At 35.0% G+C, this 22,801-nt stretch overlaps 1 protein-coding gene across 2 annotated transcripts in view; it reads left to right on the top strand.

The window, feature by feature from the left end:
- USP9X (ubiquitin specific peptidase 9 X-linked) overlaps positions 1-11,656 on the top strand; it is a 182,732-nt gene extending 171,076 nt beyond the window's left edge. For both annotated transcript variants that reach the window (XM_043991999.1, XM_043991998.1), the window contains exons 38-44: positions 2,425-2,610; positions 3,644-3,864; positions 3,960-4,048; positions 4,473-4,629; positions 6,069-6,281; positions 7,089-7,184; positions 10,028-11,656. In XM_043991999.1, coding sequence (XP_043847934.1) covers positions 2,425-2,610; positions 3,644-3,864; positions 3,960-4,048; positions 4,473-4,629; positions 6,069-6,281; positions 7,089-7,184; positions 10,028-10,162 — 1,097 coding nt within the window. In that variant the 3' untranslated portion in view covers positions 10,163-11,656. The remainder of the gene's footprint in view (positions 1-2,424; positions 2,611-3,643; positions 3,865-3,959; positions 4,049-4,472; positions 4,630-6,068; positions 6,282-7,088; positions 7,185-10,027) is intronic.
- Positions 11,657-22,801: the final 11,145 nt, after the last annotated feature.

Genomic DNA, 22,801 nt, shown 5'->3' with positions numbered 1-22,801 from the left:
GAAAGTTGAACTTTATTACAATGTTATTCAACAACTAGCATGAAAATTGAGATTTACCCAAAAAAGTCCATGGCATTCTTTGCATTAACAAAAAGATTTACATATTGTAAAGATTTTTTGGAAGTTGCATGCTTCCTTAAAGTACTTAAAGTGAAAATTTACATGTTAAACAGTTTTTACACACCTAAGGTAAGGTAAACTTCCTCCCCCTCAATACAGTTATGTATGAGGAGGCATTATCTCAGACATACACTGGCTGTGTGACCCTGGGCACATTGCCTAACTCCTTGATGTCCTCAGCATCTTTCTAAGATTTACAAATTCCAGAGCAGGTATTGATCAGCATTGATAGAGGGAGTTTCCTATGACAATGAAGTTATTGGGGGGGGGGGGCAGCTAGGTGGCACAGTGGATAGAGCACCGGCCCTGGAGTCAGGAGTACCTGAATTCAAATCTGGCCTCAGACACTTGACACTTACTAGCTGTGTGACCCTGGGCAAGTCACTTAACCCCCATTGCCCCGCAAAAAAAAAGAGAAAAAAAAAAGTGATTCACAATGAAATTATTTTTGGTTCAAGAGAATAAGAATGAATTTAACATTGTTAAATTGGAAAAAAAATGTAACATTACATGGATACCTGATATTAGAATGGAGAAATGCAAACAAAGGTAAATAATGCAGGTGTTGGGGTGGGGTTTTTTATATTTTTAAGTATTTGAAATTAATGAATGTGTATATTTGCGGTTGAGATAAAAAACATTTTTAAGTTCCTGTTTGCCCATTACTTTAAATCACTGTTAAGAGCTTTATCACTTGAAAGAAGTAGCTATTAACTAACCACCTGGCCCCAGTCACTTTTCTATTTCATGTCTCCATCAAATATATGTCCCATTTTTACAATATTACCTTGCACTCATTCAGATAGTTTCTAATTCTTGTTCTGTGGTTGCACATCTTATCTCCTACTATATTGTAAACTTCTTTAGTGTTTAAGGTTCTTGGACCACTTTGGTTACTCCACAAAATATATGTTGAAGAATATAGATTTTCCATTTTCTCATATATTTTGTTTAATAAGTTACTTTTATAATTTAAAAAATAATAGATTGGTGAATTAGATGTGAATGCATTATCAACCTGGCTTGGTTTTTTTACTGTGCTTTTGGTGAAGTATTCCTACTTTAAGTTTAAAAAAAAAACCACCTTGATTTGATACATAAAATACATTTACCATTCAGAAATTGATTCATTAACACAAATATTAATAGAGTGCTAAGTTAGGTTCTAGGAAACAAAAAAAATTATTTACATATGTTCCCTACCTTCAAGAAACTTATATCTTAGAAAGCAATAAGACGCAAATACAGTTAACTATAATATATACTTCTGTGAGTGCACTTGACACTTTGCAAAATAAAGTGCTATGTAAGATTTGAAGGGAAAATGTTATTGGGGAATGAAAGGTGTCCTTCAGGGCTTCACATCAGGCAGATGGCAATTGTGTTGGCTTTCAATAATGGGTAGGAATTCAGCAGATAGGAGAGGGATAGCAGGATTACTTTCCAGTCACAGAACAAAATCAAAGACCTAGAAACAGGAACATACAAGGTATGTTTGGGGAATCCAAAAAGTGGTAGTCAACAAGCATTTATTGAGCACCTACTACTTGCCAGGGACTGTACTAAGTACTAAGAATACAAAGAAAAGCAAAAGTAGTCCCTGCACCCAAGGACCTCATGGTCTAATGGAAGTAACAACATACAACATGTACAGACTAGATAGAAAATAATTTGGAGATGATTTCAAAGGAACACAGAAAAAGGCTTCTTGCACAAGGTGGGATTTTAGCAAAGACTTGAAGGGAGCCAGGAGGTAGAGATAAGAAACAAAAGAATTCCAGACATAGGGTACAGCCAGTGAAAATGCACAGTCAGGAGGTGTAGTGTCTTATGCAAGAAGGCCAGTAGCACTAGATCACAGTATATGGAGAGGAATAACACATAAGAAGACTGGAAAGGTAGGAAAGAGGCAGGGCTTTGGTGGAGCAGTAGATAAAGTGCCAGGCCTGGAGTTCAGGAAGACTCGTCTTCCTGAATTTGAATCTGGCCTCAGACACTTACTAGCTGTATGACCTTGGACAAGTCATTATTTAACCCCATTTGCCTCAGTTTCTTCATCTCTAAAATGAACTGGAGAAGGAAGTGGCAAACCACTCCAGTATCTCTGCCAAGAGAACCCCAAATGGAGTCACAAAGAGTGAGACAAGACTGAAACGACTAAACAACAACAAAGGAACAGACCTAGATCATAAAAATTACAGCCAAGTTCTATTAAGGAATTATTTTTTACCACCCAGTCTTATCCCCCAGTCCCCTCCTGATTCTCTCACTTCCTCTCTAATGTGTTTTCCACCTACTCTACAGGTATGGCAGAAAAAACACAGCTTTTGAAGCTGAGTGTACCTGCCACCTTTATGCTTGTTGCTCTGGATGAAGGACCAGGTCCCCCCATCAAATATCAGTATGCTGAACTAGGCAAATTATATACTGTAGTGTCACAGCTGATCCGCTGTTGCAATGTATCATCCCGGATGCAGTCTTCAATCAATGGTAAGTTGCATCATTCTCAAAAATCATTTTAATGCTAGTTTCCATAGTAACCATTTAGTAAATAAATACTTCAAAAGACTTGTGACTTCTTTACTGTGACTATTCTCGCCACCAGTGCAGATTGAAACTACTCCCATACTTTAGTGGATAATTTCATGAATTGTTGCCATAGAAAGGTATTCAGATATGGGGCAGCTAGATGGCACAGTGGTTAAAGCACCGGCCCTGGATTCAGGAGTACCTGAGTTCAAATCTGGCCTCAGACACTAGACACTTACTAGCTATGTGACCCTGGGCAAGTCACTTAACCCCCATTGCCTGCAAAAAAAAAAAAAAACCACAAAGGTATTCAAATATACTTCAATGAAAATGGCACAGAGGCTCTCTAAAATTGTAATTTTTATTGTTCAGAACATCGGGTCAAGAAGCATACTTTGGTATATTTGTAGATTTGTTTGTTTTTTCCTGAGATTTCAGAACTTTTAAAAGTATTCAAAAGAGCCCTTTATTTTTCTGAACTTGAGAGATTGATTATCAGGCAGTTGATTTTGGAATTGGATTGGAATAATTTTATTTATATACCCAATACTTAAGGTCAGAGTGTATATATTATTATTAAATAAAAATAATTTAAATACTAAGCATGAAATGCATTTTATAAATACTGATTTTGGTTGATCTGAAAAATGAATGATGTTACTTGTCCATAATCCCGGCAAACTCACCAAGCAAATCTTTAACATGTCTCCCACTCTCACTGAGTTCCAGTTTCCAAGGTACAGCCAAAAAGAATTAGGCATACTGTCAGAGAGAAGCTATATATGCTTAGTAATTTTAATAAATGTTACTTTTCCCACACTTGGGATAGGGACTAGGATAGTGATTTGAGTGCTTTGGGGTTCTTTTTTTGTTTGTGTTTGGGGGGTTTTGGGGTTTGGGGTGTGTTTTTTTCCTGAAGTAAGTTGTTTACTTTCTAGTTCTGTCACCATGGAGAAAATGGTTGGTTTTTCATCAGTTAACAACTCTATTCTAGGTAATCCCCCTCTTTCCAACCCCTATGGCGATCCTAATTTATCTCAACCTATAATGGCACTTCAGCAGAATGTGGCAGATATTTTGTTTGTGAGAACAAGTTATGTGAAGAAAATTATTGAAGACTGCAGTAACTCAGAGGAAACCATCAAATTGCTTCGTTTTTGCTGTTGGGAGAATCCTCAGTTCTCTTCTACAGTCCTCAGTGAACTACTTTGGCAGGTTAAAGAAAATAAAACTTTTATATGTGTATGTATCGTCTAACTGGTTACACTGTTAAACAGAAAAAAAATCACCACATCTTATTTTGTTTGAAGGTTGCCTATTCATATACCTATGAACTCCGACCTTATTTGGATCTCCTTTTACAAATCTTATTAATTGAGGACTCCTGGCAGACACACAGGTTAGTATTTATCTTTCTTTCTTTGCAGTTGTTAGGAATAATATCTGTTTTCAAGAAAGGCATGGCCAAAATCATTATCCGTTAGTGAACAAATTTCCATCTTTGCCTTAATTTTTTTCTGTTAAATGTTAAAAATTGTTAGTTTAATAGGAAGAATTTTCCCAAGAACTTTTTGTTTATAATCTCTGATTTCATGTTACTCCAATTTTCTTCAACTTCTTCAAAACATAAGAATGAATTTTCTCTTACATTTATTTTAATTAGGGAATTAACAGGTTTTTGACAGTTATTTGATGTTCAATTCCACATTTACTAAACATACAAAAATAAAACAGTACTTGCTCTTAAGGAACTTATATTCTACTGGGGGTACAATATGTTTTTTATCAGTTTGAGAATTTGATTCTTGGTTCTTTCCTTTCAGAATTCACAATGCACTTAAAGGAATACCAGATGATCGGGATGGGCTATTCGATACAATTCAACGCTCTAAAAATCATTATCAGAAAAGAGCTTATCAGTGTATAAAATGTATGGTAGCTCTCTTCAGTAACTGCCCTGTAGCTTACCAAATCTTACAGGTGAGGATTTTCTTGTAAATTTGATGTCTGATTCAGCACCTGTGGCTGCTGGATTTCCCTTTGCTTTCTGCTGTCTGCTTATCCTGATTTTTCTGGTTTAATCAGCTAGGTCACAGTTGGAAAGATGCTAAGAAATCAGTCCTTAGGTTATTGGATTGAAGTTGAGGCTTAGCTTCGATTCTTATTCACTACTGACTTTCAAGGTGACTTTAAGCTTGTAAAAGAAAATGACCTTGACTGTAACACAATTCATTGAAGATTTGTACCTGGCTTTCTTACATGTATAAGTTGGCTGATGGAAATCAAGCATGATATATACCATTTGAAGAAAAGTCACAGGGGAATGAATCCTGTCTTGCTCTATTTAACTTATTAGGTGTAAATCCCTTTTTGCAGGTTTGCCTGGACAAAAAAGTATTATGTTATCCGGTGTCCACTTTTGAAACTAATAACCAAAACATTTGTTTCTCTTACAAATTTTAAACCAAATAAAGATGATACTTTCAAGAATCATTTAGAAAATTAAGGAAGTCGTGGTTCTCAACCCACTCTTTTTGTCAGAAAAATATGGGGAAAAAAATATAGATACAACTTTGGCATTGTTGAAACAGATTTTTATCCCTGGAAGACAGACAAATGGAATTTGAAAGAAGTAGAACAATCATTACATCTACTTTTAGTAGATTTTTAAATAGTCAAAAATGAAGTTTAACAATGAAGTTTTCTGCTTAAGTAGCTATATGCAAAACAGTCTGTTAAGGGCTAAAATTCTAGCTAGTCTGTCTAAAATATCTAATGAGTGGTCGCCAATAAATTATAAACTTTAGCAAGAGTTGGGCTTTTAAGCATTTATTAAGGAGAATAAGAATTTGGTAAAGAGAGAAAGGCCTACATTCATCTATCTATTAAAGGAAGAGAGCATTCCTAGCTCCACTCTCCACCAGAGTCCCCAGGAAAGAGCCCCAGTCAGAGTGCCAGGTTCCCCCCTTCTTCCTCCCACCAGCAAACGACACTTCCTGACTCCAAAGAAAAGACTCCTGGTCTTGCCCTCCAAGACCTTCACTTCATGGCGGAGCTTTTCTACAGTAAGTCTCCAGCAGGGGGCATCATTCCAATTGTTACAAGTCCTAGTGCTAAGGGAGATAGAAAGTTTTGAAAAAATATGTTACTTTCCTTTATGAAGATTGCTTTTTAATCCACTTTGCTTCCTTAACAACTAATTCGTCTCCGTGCCAAATCTTTCTTACTAATGAAGTTTAAATTCTTTGAGTAGGTTAAATTCTGAAAACCCTACAGAGCTACTGTTTAGGTAATTATTGGGGGGGGGGGAGATATTTAGATTTCACAAGATCATATAATTTCTTTAATATGTAATATACCACTTAAAAGGTACTGGGTTTGTTTTTTTTTTCAAAATCTGTGGCTGATTTATCTTGAAGAGTAATGGAGATCTGAAAAGAAAGTGGACCTGGGCAGTGGAGTGGCTTGGAGATGAACTTGAACGACGACCATATACTGGCAATCCTCAATATACATACAACAACTGGTCTCCACCCGTACAAAGCAATGAAACATCAAATGGTTACTTTTTAGAGAGATCACATAGTGCCCGGATGACCCTTGCAAAAGCTTGTGAACTCTGTCCAGAGGAGGTAAAAAAGGTTAAAATTGCATTTTTCAACAAATAGGGGGGTGGGGGAAGAAGATAATTTTTTGTCACTCCATGAATCAGATGGGGGGGGGGTTCTTTTTTTTTTTTTAAATGAGGCAATGAGGGTTAAGTGACTTGCCCAGGGTCACACAGCTAGTAAGTGTTAAGTGTCAGGCTGGATTTGAACTCAGGTACTCCTGACTCCAGGGCCAGTGCTCTATCCACTGTGCCACCTAGCTGTCCCTTGGGGGGGTAATTTTTAAAAATAAAGAAGGGAGCCTAATAGCACAGTTTTATACATTTTAAACAACTAAGAAATATAAAAATAGTACAACAGGGAGTAGTTTTATGCTAGGCCTTGAGCTGCTGCTGGACTTGCTCTAAGCAAGTTGGGCAGGAAGCACATTCAACAATCAGTGCCGGCAGGAAGCTATATCAGAAGAGAGTGGAGGTGATCAGGACCAACCCTTCTCCACTTCCAATTCTTACTTCCCAGAAGAGGTACAATAAATATGGTACTTTATCTAGATAAAAGTGGAAGTGGTAGACAAGAAGGGTTGTAGCTTGTGAGCTATTATAAAATAGGGCATTTTTCTGAGTCAGTGTTTCTCTTAGAAGAAACTCGAAATTCACATTATGCTTAAAATGTTCTCAAACATATCAGTCATGTTGGAGAAAGTTCCTTTTTTCAAAACACACATTATAGCAGAACTACCTGTAGCTGGAAATGAAGCTTAACTATGAAATTTTAAATTTTGAATTCGCCTAGAAAATCAAGTTTTGTTTCCTTTTAAATGTGTCCATCTAGGAACCAGATGACCAAGATGCCCCAGACGAACATGAATCATCTCCACCAGAGGATGCCCCATTATATCCCCATTCACCTGGATCTCAGTATCAACAGGTAAAATAAAAAATTGCTTCTGCTTTTTTTCAAAAACCACTAAGTGTCCATTTCTAAAATGAATAAATCTGTTCTAATTCTGGTGATACAAGGTGTGACTATAAAGTAATGAGACTGTTTTTTTTTTTTCTGTGACTTTTGGAAGCAGAGGAAGAATGAGCATGACAGGAACATATTTCAGCTCACAGCCAGCAGTACTTTGCAGGTTGGCCAGTTAGACTTGTGTTAGTGGCTCTGAATAGAAGTGTAAGTTGTTTCTTGTCAACATATAAACAAGTGACTTACTTAGAACAAAGAAAGGGCGTGGGTTTTCACAAAAAGATTTTCAAATATTCTTGATACATCCAGATAGATTGTGAAAATAATGATGTATTTAAACTTTAAATAAAGAAATGGACTCATTCTGATAGGAAGCTTGGACATAAAAGAAAGCTTTGATGAAGATTTCACAGTGAAGCTTGGTTGATGAACAGAAACAACATAGTAGACTTTTTTTCTGGCCTTTGAACAGAGAAATTGATTTCGTTGGTATAGGTATCTCTCTGCCAAAGAAACTTTCTGCTAACAAAGACTAACACTCAAGCCTTCTCTGAAACTTGTAGTCTTAGTTGATGATGACGCACTGAGAGCTAAAATAGCCAACCCTCTATCCACTGTGCCACAGTGCCTATTGGAAAGCTTGACAGAAATGCATTGAGAAAGATAGTAATAAGTGATAAAATTCATGATCACAGAAATAGAAAAGCAAAATCTACATTAGAAAATATCCACATCTGGGGCAGCTAGGTGGCACAGTGGATAGAGCACCGGCCCTGGATTCAGGAGGACCTAAGTTCAAATCCGGCCTCAGACACTTAATACTTACTAGCTGTGTGACCCTGGGCAAGTCACTTAACCCCAATTGCCTCACCAAAAACAAAAAAACAAAACAAAGAAAATATCCACAAAAAATCCAAAAATTTCACATCCGTGAAACACGAGAGTGTACAAATACTTCTTTAAATGAAAACAAATGGATTCTGTGTTGATAGAAGTTTTTTAATCTACACCTATAAGTTCAGCTAGGTTCCAAATTCTGGAATCAGCCTTATCTTGGGCAAGGGGATCTAAGGAGCCCCAGTTCAGAAGGCAAGCAGTACTGACTGCTTCTTATTCCACTGACTGAGCTCACTCAAGGGAAATATCAATAGATTTCATTCCCTCCCTGAACTCATTAACTACTCCTAACTTCCCCAAAGCCAGTAAAAATCACCTCCCTGGACCTAGAACCACAGGCTTTTGTCTACAAGCCACCTTAAGAGGTCACCTCATACAACTCCTTCATTTTACAAATGAGGAAATTGAGACTTGGATTAAGTCACCTTACTTCTGATTGCATATCCTCAGTATAAAGCAAGCCTTGAACTTGGCTATCCTGATTCTCCTGAAATGTACTTTCTTCCACACTGTGGTGTCCCTTTCTTCCTTACCATTACTTGAATAGAATTTTTAAATAAATTTGGATGTTAGCTAATGATACTTGTCTCCTACCTATTCTAGTCTTGTTTCCTGCCTATAAACTGATTTCCTAACTATAGACCTTTTAGACTCCTTCCAGTCATGCCTATCCCCCCCTTCTAAAATAAAAGCCTTAGACTTTACAGTGACCTTATGCCTTATTTATTATAGTCTGTTCATCACCTTTTAAAAGACCGTTAACTAAAATGACCCTCTTTTGGATGAGTGAAACAATAACTTTCCAAGTTATATTGATTAGTGAGCCTAAGGTGTTAGAGCACATCAGAAATTATTTTTTATTATCTAACAGAATCTTACCTGTTATTTGTTATAATTGATATCTTCTGAGCAATTCATCTAAAATGTATATTATATAGTATAAATATAATTGCTTACCATGTCTACTTTAACCAAGTATGACAAAATCACATCCTTATGCTATGTTTTTAAAGGCAGGGTCTAGTATCTGTATTGATGGCAACTTGTTTTGTTATTTCTTACTTATAAAAAATAAAAATACATTATGAATTAAATTTATTAAGCTAATCAATTTTACTAGGATTTTAATTTAATTGTTCTTAAATTTAGTAGGTTTCAAAGAAACCAGGATTTTTCTTTTCCCTACTTCCATATCATTTTATACATCCTTCATCTGCTAACTTAATTTCCTCTCCCAACCCAACCCTGCTTTCCTTCATCTTGAGCTCTTTACTGATGTTCTCAGCAGAGCAGTTGGTAAGTGATGAGAGACTCTTAAATGCTTTGGCCTTTCCTGTGAGGATAAAGCCACATTTTTATCACAAGTTCACAGATTAATCCATTACGCGTATTATCATTTCTCACAGCAAAAGGCATTTTCACTGCTTAACACACACAATTCTAATTTTCCTGATGTTACAGTAATAGGTTTGGTCACTGGACAGTGTGACAAAAATGTTTCCCATTCAACAGTTCTGTGCAAGCATCTTTGAGATGCTTATCCAATTTTACTATGAAATTATACCCTTCATAGAAAGATATTTAGCAAAGTTGTATAACTTTAATGGTGCTAAAATGAAGATCATTACTGTAGATAGTTATTTCTTTTTATAGTATTTCTTCCAGGCTTTGTTGTATTATACTTTCTCCCGCTGCTTTCATTTTGCATGAAATAGAATTTAGGATTTGGATTCACTGTGACTTGGTGATTTCATTCTTTTTTTACCTTCAGCATAAATTTGCCTAAAAGGTGAGTGGTAGGGCTTAGATGAAAACTGTTCTCATTGAGACTCATTGAATGTTGCCTACAGTTTTGAAAGTAATTTTAATGTTTATAAAGTTCAATATGCATATCTGTTTTTCTCTAGAATAACCATGTGCATGGACAGCCATATACAGGCCCAGCAGCACATCATATGAACAACCCTCAGAGAACTGGCCAACGAGCACAAGAAAATTATGAAGGCAATGAAGAAGTTTCCCCACCTCAAACAAAAGATTAGTGAAATGCACATAACTAACTGGTTCCATCAAGACTGTGCACCCAGGCCTTACAGTCCAACCTTTTTCTGTGTCTGGCTAATATTTAAAACTAGGAAAAAACTATTCCTAATCAACATGGAGTGGAGAGTCTATTCACTGTCTTATCTGCAGAAAATTGCTGTCAATATATAACCCGCCTGCAGTGGAAAGTGTATAGTGTTTTGTAATAAATGGCCTGATGCTAATGTGTAAATGGCAAAGGTGTATATAGTATATTAATGTTTGACTGTTAATTCTTAAGCAAGAAACATTTTTTTTGTCTTGAAACTCACAGATCTACGAAAACTGAAAAAATTTAATTTCTTGATCTATCCACTGCACTCTGCAACCAACGTTGCCTGCCTCATGGCAGTTGGATCAACTCCTTTACAGAAAAAAAACAAAAAAAAAACAAAAACAAAAAAAAAGAGCCCATACATGTCAGCCACACCAATAGTTTCATGTTAATTCTTTGCCACTGGAGTCAATTTTACTATGAGCAACGTAATGGCTGGTAACCTTTTAATTATTCGGTTGATGTGGAAAATTGGTGATGTAACATTGTTTCTAGATCTCTTTTTCATTGCCTTTTTCATTCTGGTATTAGGTTAATCACTTTGAAGCTATAGTTATGCTGTAACATTTAGCATGGCTTCACACCAAGTTAGTGTAGCCAATGAGGAAAAAAATACCATAATGACAGCAGTTGTCCCAAAGAGACAGCTGTATTGCTCAGAGCTTTTCTTCTTACACCTAGAATATAAAAATATTAAAATGGGGGGGAGAAATGTGACAAACAGGTGGTTTTCAGTTGCACATAAGTTCCTCACATCTAATGTTTAACAGTTTATCTCTGGGTGGGATAAAGAACACTTAGGTTTCAGTAATAGGAATTTAAGAGATTTAAAACAAATATGCAAAAATTTGCTATGCCAGGATGCCTGGAGCATAATAGACTGTATTTGGTGTGCTTGTTTTGTTTCTTTGGTAGAGCTTAATAGGTAAATCTTCTAACACTTTCCTTTTGCTGGATCCCAGTGAAGTGGAAGTCAAAATCACACAGTACTTGGGAGTACCACTGCACCAAGTTAACTTGCTGGTTTTCTGCTCATTCACAATTCTACTTGAAAACAAGAATTGTCTTAGCTCTTTTTCCATTATAAAAGAAATCTTAAACTTTAGAAGCGGGGTTTGATTATAAAAGAAACTACTGGTTAGTCAAATACAATTCTGAGGTATCGCGATTCCAGAATAAACTATTTGTTTAAAGATTCCAAGAACTCATCAGTAAATACTGTATTTAACAGAGAATTGGTAACTTGAATGTGTGTAATTTTTTTTTTTGGAACTTGTCTAAGAACCAAATACCCCTGCAAAAGAGATACAGCCCACCCTATACTATTTAAATATTTTGCTGTTTTATTTTATAGAAATTATTTTGCTGAATTCACAAATAGAATTTGATTTAAGAAGAACTTTTTGTCCTGTGGTGTGTGTTTTGGGTTGGTTTTTTTGGTTTTGGTTTTTTGTTTTTTGGTGTTTTTTTGGTTTTTGGTTTTGGTTTTTTTTTTGGTTTTTGGTTTTTTTGGTTTTGGTTTTTTTTTTTTTTTTTTTTTTTGGTTTTTGATGGACTGCACATAAAAATTGAATTCTGTGCATGGCATGCCAAAGCATGACACTGAATTCAGGAATTTCAGTCACAGTAAGATTTTGTGCACAGAAAAATTTGGCCTTTACTAAGGATAAAAGAAACAATTAGGACTTTGACACTGTAAAAGTTTCCTAATGTGATCAATCTTGTACTTTTTGTATGTTTTTATATATACATATATATTTAATGAGCACAAGCTTGATGGTGTTTTTTACAATTCAATTAATAGGAAAAAACTCAAAACAGACTATAGTTTGAACTGAACAAAGCAGAAATATAATTGCATTCTTTTTTTGATTAATAGGGACGGTGTTCAGAAAAATATGGAGGGAGGGGTTATCTTCCAGTAATCCATATGATCATTCTGTGCTTCTAGGTTTTCTGTAGTATTAGGAAATTTTAACAACAGATTATATTTTTACTTTTAAATTATAGTATTAAAGCCTGGACTTACAAACTTGAAAGTTGTACACAGTGTTTGAGATTCAAATTGGTAGGTTTAATTCAAGTTAAGAACTTGCTCAATAATGAGCAAAAACACTTCAGCTTTATTTGGACCAGTTACTATTGTTAAACACACCATCTGATAGGTGATTTTTGTATTTCTTGCTCTTTAGGGAAAATGTGTAATATGTTTAATTTAATTTTAAGTGTAGTGGCTGTATAGACATGGAAAACCTGTGACATTTTAAGGCTGTGAATTTTTCTCCCTAATGGGAGATCCTGACCTTGGTTGCTTTGAATTTTCAAGCCTTTGTTTCGGGTGAGGGCTTGTGAACTTTTTTTGTGTTCTTCCATTTTGAAGAACACTGGTCTGTGTCATTACCAGTAATGAGGAAAACTGAATTAAGAGAGAATTGCTCTCTTTGGTCTGTGCACAGTATTTTTTACATTTGATTTTTAAATAAGCATTAGTGTACAACTGGAAAATTTAACATGCATGTTATTGTCAAAGAAATGTAGTGATTTTTGAGGGTTTTTTTTTTATATAAATGGCACATTTTAAATTATAAGTCCTCAAAGTGCCTAAAGGTTATTTAATTTTCCTTCAACTGATATCTATTTAAAAGGTTTGTTGAGGAATCTCCAGTCTTCCAATTCAGAAAGATTAAAAAGCAATGTACTAAATGGCAAAAATATTTCTCTATCATAGTAACATTTGTCTGTTCAGCATTTCCAATTAAATGAAGCTGAGTTAAACTAGGACTTCACCGCATTGGACCTAAGTATTTCAGTGTGCAACTTCATAAGCTACATTGCTGCTGTTATTAAGATATTTGATAAACCAGATTTTCACACAGCCTGGTATAGACTAAAATAAGAGTATCATAGCAATTGAACTTAACTGTGTTTCTTGGTTTTGTTTTTGGCTTTCATTGATTTCTATCTCAATCACAATTGATTTTTCCAACTCAGTGTCTTTGGGCAGTTATGTATGCACAACAACTAGAATTATTAAAATGTTTTATATATTTTTCTTTGTTACAACTTTTTTAGTTAATTATAATACTTAACTTTTATTGTAAAATGCTTAATCCTAGTACTGGTCAATAGACTACAAATCAAGAGCTCTTTGACTTTTACAAATTTAATTTGAGGCTTCATCATAGCACCAAAAATGACCCTAGGTTCTTGAATACTATCCCTTTAAGAATCTCATAAAGCTAAGAAAGTCCTGATGGCTCTAATGAACTGTAGTTGTCTAAGGACCAGCCAAGCTTGGTTCAGAGCTTCCTTACCAGGTTGGCTTCATGGTGATGAATTCTTCAGCTACAGAAACTCATAGCTCTTCCTACCAAGTCAAAGAGGAATTGAGATCAGTGTCAGTGAGGTGGGAGTGCCCACACTAACAAAATCACAGATTCTTTAAGTATTAAATTTATATTATATTTATAAGTGAAAGAAATGGTGAAAGTTGTTCAGAAGATTAGAATAATGGGGACTTTGCCCCTCAATTCAGGGGTTTATATTTATAGCATTTATATTGTCCCATAAGTTATCTTTACATCAATTGGATTCTGTTTTAGTCTTACTGGTATGCAAAAAGGAAACCCTTTGGATTGTATTGCCCAGTTTACTCCCCCAACCCTATTCTACCAAGAAATTAAGACCAAAGACCTCTTTTATTTCCTCTTAAGTTTTGGATTAGTTATGTCGTACTAATTAAAATTGTTATTAGCACTATGAAAATGAGTGTTCAGGTACAGAAAGATTAGAATATAAACTATACAGATATTCAAAATTAGGTATCTTGCTTTTTAAAAATTCCCTGATAATTAAGTGAAAATTTATCTTTTTGCAATAATGTTGCATCAGTTTGCTAAGGAAATACTTAAAAAATCAAAATTATTTGAGAAAAAACTGAATTTAATTTGAAATGTGATTTTTACTAAAAAGTTCTTTTCAGCCTTCAGAAACTGATTTCTAAACCTTAATGGCTATTGTCCAAATTCTATTAACAAGCTTAACTTTCACACATAGATCTTAATCAAAGCTCTTATATTTAGCAAAACATGCATTTTTATAAAAAGGAAGTTCTTGATTACACACTGCAGTGTAATAATAGATTGTCAAGCAGTTTGTGATTAGTGATCCTGAAGTGTTTACAATAAGTAAGTTTCTAACCTGTTTTTATAAATATCAGAATGAAACTTACAACCTGCAAATTTAGAGAGAAGAAAAAGTTCTGGATATAAAATAAGCCCCACAAAACCTGCATAGTAATGAAATAAGTATATGGGGAAAGTTGTTTTATTATGCCTAAAATGAATTATATAGGTATGAAAAGAATTTTGGAGAGGGATCCAAACCTGTGATTTCATCAGGAACTCCATGGTAGGAAAACTCTCCCCAGAAACACAGGCTACAAACTTAAATTTTTAGAATCCTGGACATATTGAGAGGTTATGTGATCTGCTCATGTTTGCAAAGCCAGTATGTCAAAGACAGGACTTGAACCTGGGCAGGACACAGTCCATCAAGGGCAAGTGTTGAACTCAAATCTTCCTGATTCTAAGGCTTGCCTGTTTTTCACTATGTCATGATGCCTCAAAGAATTTATCCAAAAGGTAAGAATTAATGTAACACTACTATGCCCTTTTAAATATTGCCATTTGTTAAATAAAACACTCTAGGTTAATTCTGGGTCCTTTGGAAGCCAAAAATGTTAAAGATATGGGTTGGGTTTTTTTTTTTTTCATATTAATGGTGCACTGTGTAAGTGCTGATATTCTTAGAATCATTGAGTTCTGCAACTAAAAGGGCCTTAGAAACAACAATCTATTAAAGACTCCTTAATCCAACTTCCTAATTAATGCCTACTTTTAACATTGACTGAGAACTTTTCACTGCCTTTTAAGAGTTTTTCCCATTGTGACACATTTCCTGCAAATTGAATATATCAGCATTTCTACCCTGCTCCTGAAGATCAAGTTCAGTGTTTAGCTGCCATTCCCCACCAGATTTTATAAGATTCTACTTTGGGTTCAATGTATTTGGGCACATTAAGACATTTAACCAACCCTCCAGTTGTTTGGAATTTTTTAAATTGTTTCATTAGAAATGTTCTACTGCCTGCCAGAAAAAAGACTGAATACAAGCAATAGCAGCATATTTCCTGTTTTCTTCCCACTTTACCCTGCCTTCCCCCACCATCACACACACTCGATATCCACAAAAGACAACCATCCACTAAGAGTTGGAGGAGGAAAATCTTGTTCATGACTTTATTTTTAATCCAGATTTTCACTGTGGAACACCAGTACCTTCTGGCAAAGAGGGCTTTTTTAGTTTTTCTCTTTGCAGGAATTTCAGAATTGATCCAGTTTACTTCATATCTCTAATATGAGAATAGAAATCTTTTAGTGTACTCAGGAAGCTTGGTAGCCTTTTTTTTAATTGATAATTGGTGTAGAGGAAATAATATATCTTGATCCATTTTCTCAGCACCCCTTTGGGCTAAGAATATACTGCTGAAATAGTGTTGATTGGTAGTTCCTGTTTGCAGATTTTAAAAGCTTTTGGAGAATAGGAGGAGCAGGAGGAAAAACATAAGAGGTAAACAGTTCACTCTTAGGCTATGTGGCTAGAATTGGAAGTCTCATATTTAGAACAATTATTTAAAACATTTATTTTTACTTACAGTTGGCTATTTGTGAAGCAGTTTCTTGAGATAATTTAGCACAAATTCTTTCAGTAACTTGTTTAGAGTTCCAAAAGTTCACAATAAACATATTCTCTTTCTTTGGAATTCTAACTTGCTTTACTTCAAAGACTAGAACTACTAGTGTGAAAAAGATTTAAAGTTATTTAGTTGATCTTTAAACCTTTAGATCTGGGTTAAAATCAATACCAGCTGGAGTTGGAATTTTTATTTAAAAATTAAAAACCAAAAACATTCATAAATTTAGTAGTAAACTAATAATTGCCTTGCCTTTCTAATAATCACCAAAGTTTACTAATTGATGCTGTGTTAATGTCTGAATATCAAGTGCTACCATAAGTTAAATATGCATTTTTCGCTGAAATTAGTAGGTACTCTTCATACTGGGAGATGACAATTTGGAATATTGGTTTGTGAGGCCTGAAGGCCAAAGACCTACTCAACCATTGAAAAGGGTACCCTTACTCTGCAAGATAAAAATAGTGGCTCATTAAGAATATAGACTTCTTATTCCTTGTTTTCAGCTCTAAGAAAGTAGAGCCCTTCTTTGGAACACATGCAGGATATGAGATATCCAGGAATAAGCAATTCCCCTTAGTTGAAAAGTCCTGTTTATAGAATTTGTATCTGGAAAGGCTTAAGGGCATATTGGATAATAAAAGCAATCAACCCCTGAGGGCAACATTTTTTTAGTTATCAGGTGCCTTTAAGAAGTAACCATGTATAATCCACATTTAAACTTTTGACTATAGTCCTGCTATACCAAAGTGTACTGGGCAAATAATCATGTACTGTGAGAATTAAATTGGTGATTTAAAAACTAAGATAGTCATATTCAGTTGCTATATGGAAGCTGGTTCAACTCTAGGATTTTTTAATATTTTTTTAAATGTCAGGTATGAACTGAAAGTGTACAAATATATATATGTGTGTGTATATATATATATATTTATTTATTTAAAACCAAAGGAAGACTTATATGTGGTTATTAAGTATTGAATTTGCTACTATGTACTAAAGTTTAGCATTAGGGTTGGTTTGTATGGAGTTTGATTAAAAATATTACTCCAAATTTGGATAGTGCATTAGAAAAATGAATGAAATAAGGGTGTTTTGTTATTTTTTTTAAATCATAGTTATGGGTGTGTAAATTAATTTTGAAATGCTGAATTTTATTTCTAAAAAGATTATAGCTGCTTAAAGTAATATATTAATCCATTTTTTAAACTCATCAGTAGTTATTTAATTTGGGCCTTGGTTAAAGAGCAAATTTGTTGGAGCATTTATGTGGGTCGTTTGTTAAACATTAAAATACATACCTTTTGCTTTTCCTTAGCTCCTTTTTTGGTCTTTATGTGAAAATGATAAGCATACTGAAAACAGGGCCATTGTTCTCTAGCTCCAGTGGTTGGTTGGTTGTGGCCAGTGCTTGGGGGAATGGGACAGAGGTTGGTATGAAATGGGTGATTATGGGCCAGATACATTGCCCTGAAGAAGAGAATAGCCACATGGGGCTACTGCTCATCCGTAACAATAGTTTGATGTATTCTGTACCTGCTGTAAGTTTTCCTGTTTCAGTTACTTCAAAAAGAAAATGTGTAGCAAGGCCCCAGGGGTTGCTTCCTTAGAGCTTAAAGGAAAAGGCTGGGCTTGTGAGAAACAGGTGTTCCCATGGAGCCAAAGTAGCCATTGACTATAACTAATAAAGCAATACTGCTTTGTGTGTGATTATTCTCAAGTCTAATCCTAAGTATAAATGTTTTCCACGTTATAAAAATAAAAGGTTTGTTCATATTAAATCCTACAATGACAATTTTGGTTGAAGATGCACCTTCCTTTGTAGTTGTCTAAAGTGTATGAAATAGAAGCTGTATGTTCATCAGTAACCATTTGTATTTTGAGAGCAGACAATTCTTATATTTTCTTTTAATTCAAGACCGAGTTAAAATGGGAGGCATTTGTTGATATCCCCTTTTATCAAGTGTTGCGTAAGACTTAAAAGCCTCCTTTTTAAAATTCTATTTTTCTGCTTACAAAAAACTCAAGAATGACTTTGAATTCTTCATGGGGCCAGTAATGGAGCAGTGTTGTTGGAGAGGAAAATGGAGAGTGGCATTAGCAGAGCTGAGCAGCAAAGTCACGTATATAAAATACATTCCTCTAAACTCCTGTGCTGGTCCTCTCCCAAAAATGGGGCAACCCCTTTTGAGATAAATAATTTTGGACAATATTTCAAATCTGATCTTATCCCACCTGCTGTCTTAAATGAGTATGTAGTAGGCCAAATACTAGTTTAGCCCACCAAGAGGAGCTTCACTACCAGCATACAACAGTTGACTGTGGGTACAGATATTTAGTGGTTAAGAGGTATCCGTAGAAAGTTGCAAGCATCATAACGTTTCCAAATGCACACTCCTCCCCTTTCCACCACCACCCCCATGCACTCCAAAGGCTTAATATTTTACAGGGTGAGCCAAAAGTCACAGTGTTTTAATAAATGAAAATTATTTTTCATCATTTATGAGATTTGTTTTTTCCACATGTAATGTAAATTCATTTCCTATATACACTGTATATGACACTATAGTATTGTAAATTTAAAATAAAGGAGTTATTAAATATTGAAACCCCTTCGCGACTTTTGGCCCATCCTGTATGAGGAGAGCACTGAAGTGGTTTTTTTCTGTCTAGAGAAAAAAATTCTGTATTGATGTGCTTGCAAAGTTCAACTATTGTAAGCATATGTACTGTGTCCTGTTTAGACTTTTAAGAGATTACAAGTGCTGAAAAGGCACAGTTTGGAATACTTTGAGCCATACTTGTTTGGGGATAGTCCTGAATATGTTGAACATTTCATCTCCATTTTAAAGGAGGTAATCTTATCCACCTGATATCCTTATTAAGGATAAAAATCTATTGAAAGACTATATTTATATATCTTATTTAAATCATATTTTGTCTTTGAAGATTTAGGTGGTACTTGTTATTTTGGTAAAAATGCAGTTCTACCATTGCTGTATTTCTGTGAGATCAGACTAAATTCTTCTGAAATTATAGACTGAAATCTTATTAGCTTCAGCAACAGTATATCAAAGTTGAAAAGAACCCAGGATTTGAAGATAGGAGGTCTGAGCTTTCATTTCCACTCTCTCCCATACTATGATTAGCACTGTCTCTGAGCCTCAGGTTGCTCATTTGGGTTGTTTTTTTTTTCTTCTAATATTACTCTTACTAGCTACCTCACAGGATTGTTGGTAAAGCATTTTGTAAATCTTAAAAGTGCTATAGAAATCTGAGTCAATACTAATGCAGAGGAATCGAGAGATTAAACAAGATTGAGTATTTATAAAGCTTTCACCTCATGAAAGTATTGACAAAAGATTAAAATAACCCCAGTAGAAAATTGATAGGAATGACAGCACCCCAGGTTTTACTGTTAAAATTATTTTTACTAAGAAAAAGGTTCATTAATTTAACATGTTTATTGAATACTTTGTGCAAGGCACAAAACCAGGTCCTAGGAATACAGAGACGAAAAGCAACACTATCCTTGCTTTTAGAAATTTGGTCAAGATGATATGTGGACACAAGAAAAAGGAGGATGATAAGTGGATGAAATACAAAGTGCTATGAAATTGTAGAGAAGAGAGAAATTGTTTCTGGATGGGTGTAATGTAGAGCAAAATTAGAGTGTTTCTTCATGAAGTGGCATTTGAACTAGGTTTTGCAGGATGGTTGAATGAAAGTATAAAATTGGTCATGGAGAGTCAGACATGACTGAAACAAATAACAGCTATTGGACAGTTTGATAAGGGCAATGCTAAGCACAAGTAGATTTCCAATAAACCTTTGCTGTTTAAAGCTTGGAATTTGGTATGATTTCAATTTATTTTAAATTCTCATCTAGAAGCATGAAACTGAAAATAGAAATTTCATCAGAATACTTTAGTTAATGTGTCAATACAGGTCTCCAGGGTAAAGGTATAAATTTGTCTCCATCGTACTTTAGTCCTGTTGGTGCTCCTGAGTGGGTTTTTCGTTTTGTTTTTTAAATAAAAGCTTAGGAAAAGCCAAACCCTAACTAGCTATGACAATATATAACATAAACATTTGGAATCCATTGATAATCCCAAAGCTTCACCATTTAAAAAAAAAAATTCTGAGTAAAAATCCACCATATTTTTCCTACTCCCATTGAGAATGAAGGGAAAACAAATACCCTGTTACAAATACGTATAGTCAAACAAAACAAATTTAAACATTGGCCATGTCTGAAAGGGGAAAAAATGTGTATGTATACATATGGCACATACACACGTCTCATTCTGCGCTTCATAATCTTTCACCTCTCAAGAGGTGGGTAGAAAGTTTTCATTATTGGTCATGGAATTATGGTTGGTCATTACACTGATCTCAAAGTTTATGATGTAATTGTACAGGGTGGGCCAAAAATCACAAAGGGGTTCAATATTTAATAACTCCTTTATTTTTTATTTTCAATTTACAGTAAGTATTATAGCATCATATTCAATATACAAAGGAAATTAATTTACATGTGGAAAAATCAAATCTCACAAATGGTGAAAAATTTTTTAATTTCAAAAAGTTATTAAAACATCATGACTTTTGCCCCACCCTGTATAAATTGTTCTGGTTCTGTTAAAGTTATCAATTCATACAAGTCTTCACAAGTTCTTATGAAACCGTGTTCTTTATTCTTTTAGCATAGTAGTACATAATTTCTTAGAGCACATCACATTTCTGTACCAAAATTTATTTAGTCATTCCCCAAAATTTATGGGTACCCCCCTCAGATTTCCATTCTTTGCCACCTCAAAAAGAACTAAAAATTCTTTTGTACCTCCTTAGAATTGTTTTCTTAGGACTAATCCCTTCCTTAACCTATCTTCCCTTTTCCTTATACTAACTTCTACCCTTTCCCTCATTTCTTTATTAAGTGAAATGTGTTTCTTTACCCAGTTGTGTGTGTGAATGTGTATATAGGGTTCTAGTGTTAGTCATTCTCACCCCCTTCACCTTGTTTGTATTAATGTCTATGCTCTAATTTCCCCTAACCTTACTTTTCCTTCTCCATCCCCTTTCTCCCAGTGTATTCCTCATCACTCTCTTTCCATTCTTTTAAGATCATCAAAGACAGCAGAATTATTCTCAGGCCCAATTCTAATCAGACTCCCTCTGTGACCTCTGATGATGATAGAGTTTAGAGGGGACACATCATCTCCCCATGAGAAAATGTAAGCAGTTTATCCTTTTTTGTATTGTAGCCTTTTATCATGCTTCATTTGTTTTATTTTTTTTCTGTCTCTCTAGACTCCTGTTTGAACTTCATAATTACTACTACACAGCTCTGGCCTTTTCAGTCAGAAATGCTTGAAAGTACACTTTCATTAAAGATCATTTTGTTCTCCTATAGGATTATAGTTTTGCTAGTTAAGTTATTAAGAGCTGCATCCCTATATTCTTTGCCTTCTGGAATAGCACATTTCAAGCTATCTACTCCTTTAAAGATGTGGGTGATTGTGATTTTGGCTGTTTGGTACTTGAATTCCTTCTGGATGCTTGAAATATTTTTTCTTTTGTTTTGGAGTTTTTTCGAAAGGTAACTGGTAAATTCTTTCTATTCTTTTTTTGCCCTCCGATTTTAAGAGATCTAGGCAATTTTCCTTGTGATTTTTTTGAAATAGAATATTTAGGATTTATGATATTAGGAGGAATGACTTTTGGTAATTCAATGATTCTTAATTTTTTTCTCTGCAATGTTTTCCAGATCGGCCATTTTTGCTACAAGATTACTTAAACATTTTCTTCATTTTTTCAGTCCTATGACTTTCTTTTAATATTTCGGGGGGGGGGGGTTCTCATGGAATCATTAACTTCTGTTTAGTCCATTTTAATTTTCAAAGAGTTTTGTTGCTTGGGAGAAGTGTCTCTTCTGCTAAGCTGTTTATTTCCTTTCCAATTCTTTCTTGCATAGCTATCTTTTCCAATTTTTCTTCCAGTGCTCTTATTTTATTTATAAAAACATTTTTAACTATTACTTCATCTCTTCCAGGAATTCTAGTTGAATTTGTGCCTAAGTTGTATTTTTCTTTGAGGCTTTATTGATATATGTTTTAGAGTAATTTAAAAAAAAATTTGGTGGGATTCCTTTTGTTTTCTCATTCTTCTAGCCTACTTCCTGAATTTAGCTTTTATGTTAGGATCAGGCTCTGCACATTTTTAGAGAAAAGGTAGGACCTGGTCCTATTGCTCCTTTCTTGGAGGTATCAAGTACTGTTTTTCTAGGCTCTCTGGGACATCTCAGTCTAAGGACTTGAAAGCTTTCTGATTTGGGGAAAGTTAGAACACTTCCCCTAGACTGAGTTCTTCAGGTTCCTGACCCAAGTTCAGATCTGAGCAAGAATAAACTATTGCTGGACTCAGGCATTGTCAACCAACTGAAAAGTTCTGAGTTGGAGTAACAGAACTATAGCCTTCCCTTTGGTATGGGATTCCTGGCCTGGGTATTCCTCTGTAGGCTTCAGTTTGGACTAGAAGATGGAATTGAGACCCTGCTCCACTCCTGGGTTCTAAGCCACAATGCTTGATTCTGAGCTTCCTCCTTGCTTAGTACACAGGCTAGAGCCCGCTAGTGGTGCTTCTCACCCCAAAATGCCACCCCTAGGCACAGGTCCCTTCCGTAGTTCATCCTGGATCTGTTACCTGATACTGGTAGTGGGTTGGCAGAGCTGACAGTTGACCCTTTTTCCCATACCCTGCATAATGTCACATTCCACATTGGCACAG

The sequence above is a fragment of the Dromiciops gliroides genome, chromosome 3 (genome assembly GCF_019393635.1).
Source record: "Dromiciops gliroides isolate mDroGli1 chromosome 3, mDroGli1.pri, whole genome shotgun sequence".
Lineage (NCBI taxonomy): Eukaryota > Metazoa > Chordata > Mammalia > Microbiotheria > Microbiotheriidae > Dromiciops > Dromiciops gliroides.
This window is presented reverse-complemented; position numbering and strand designations above follow the sequence as displayed.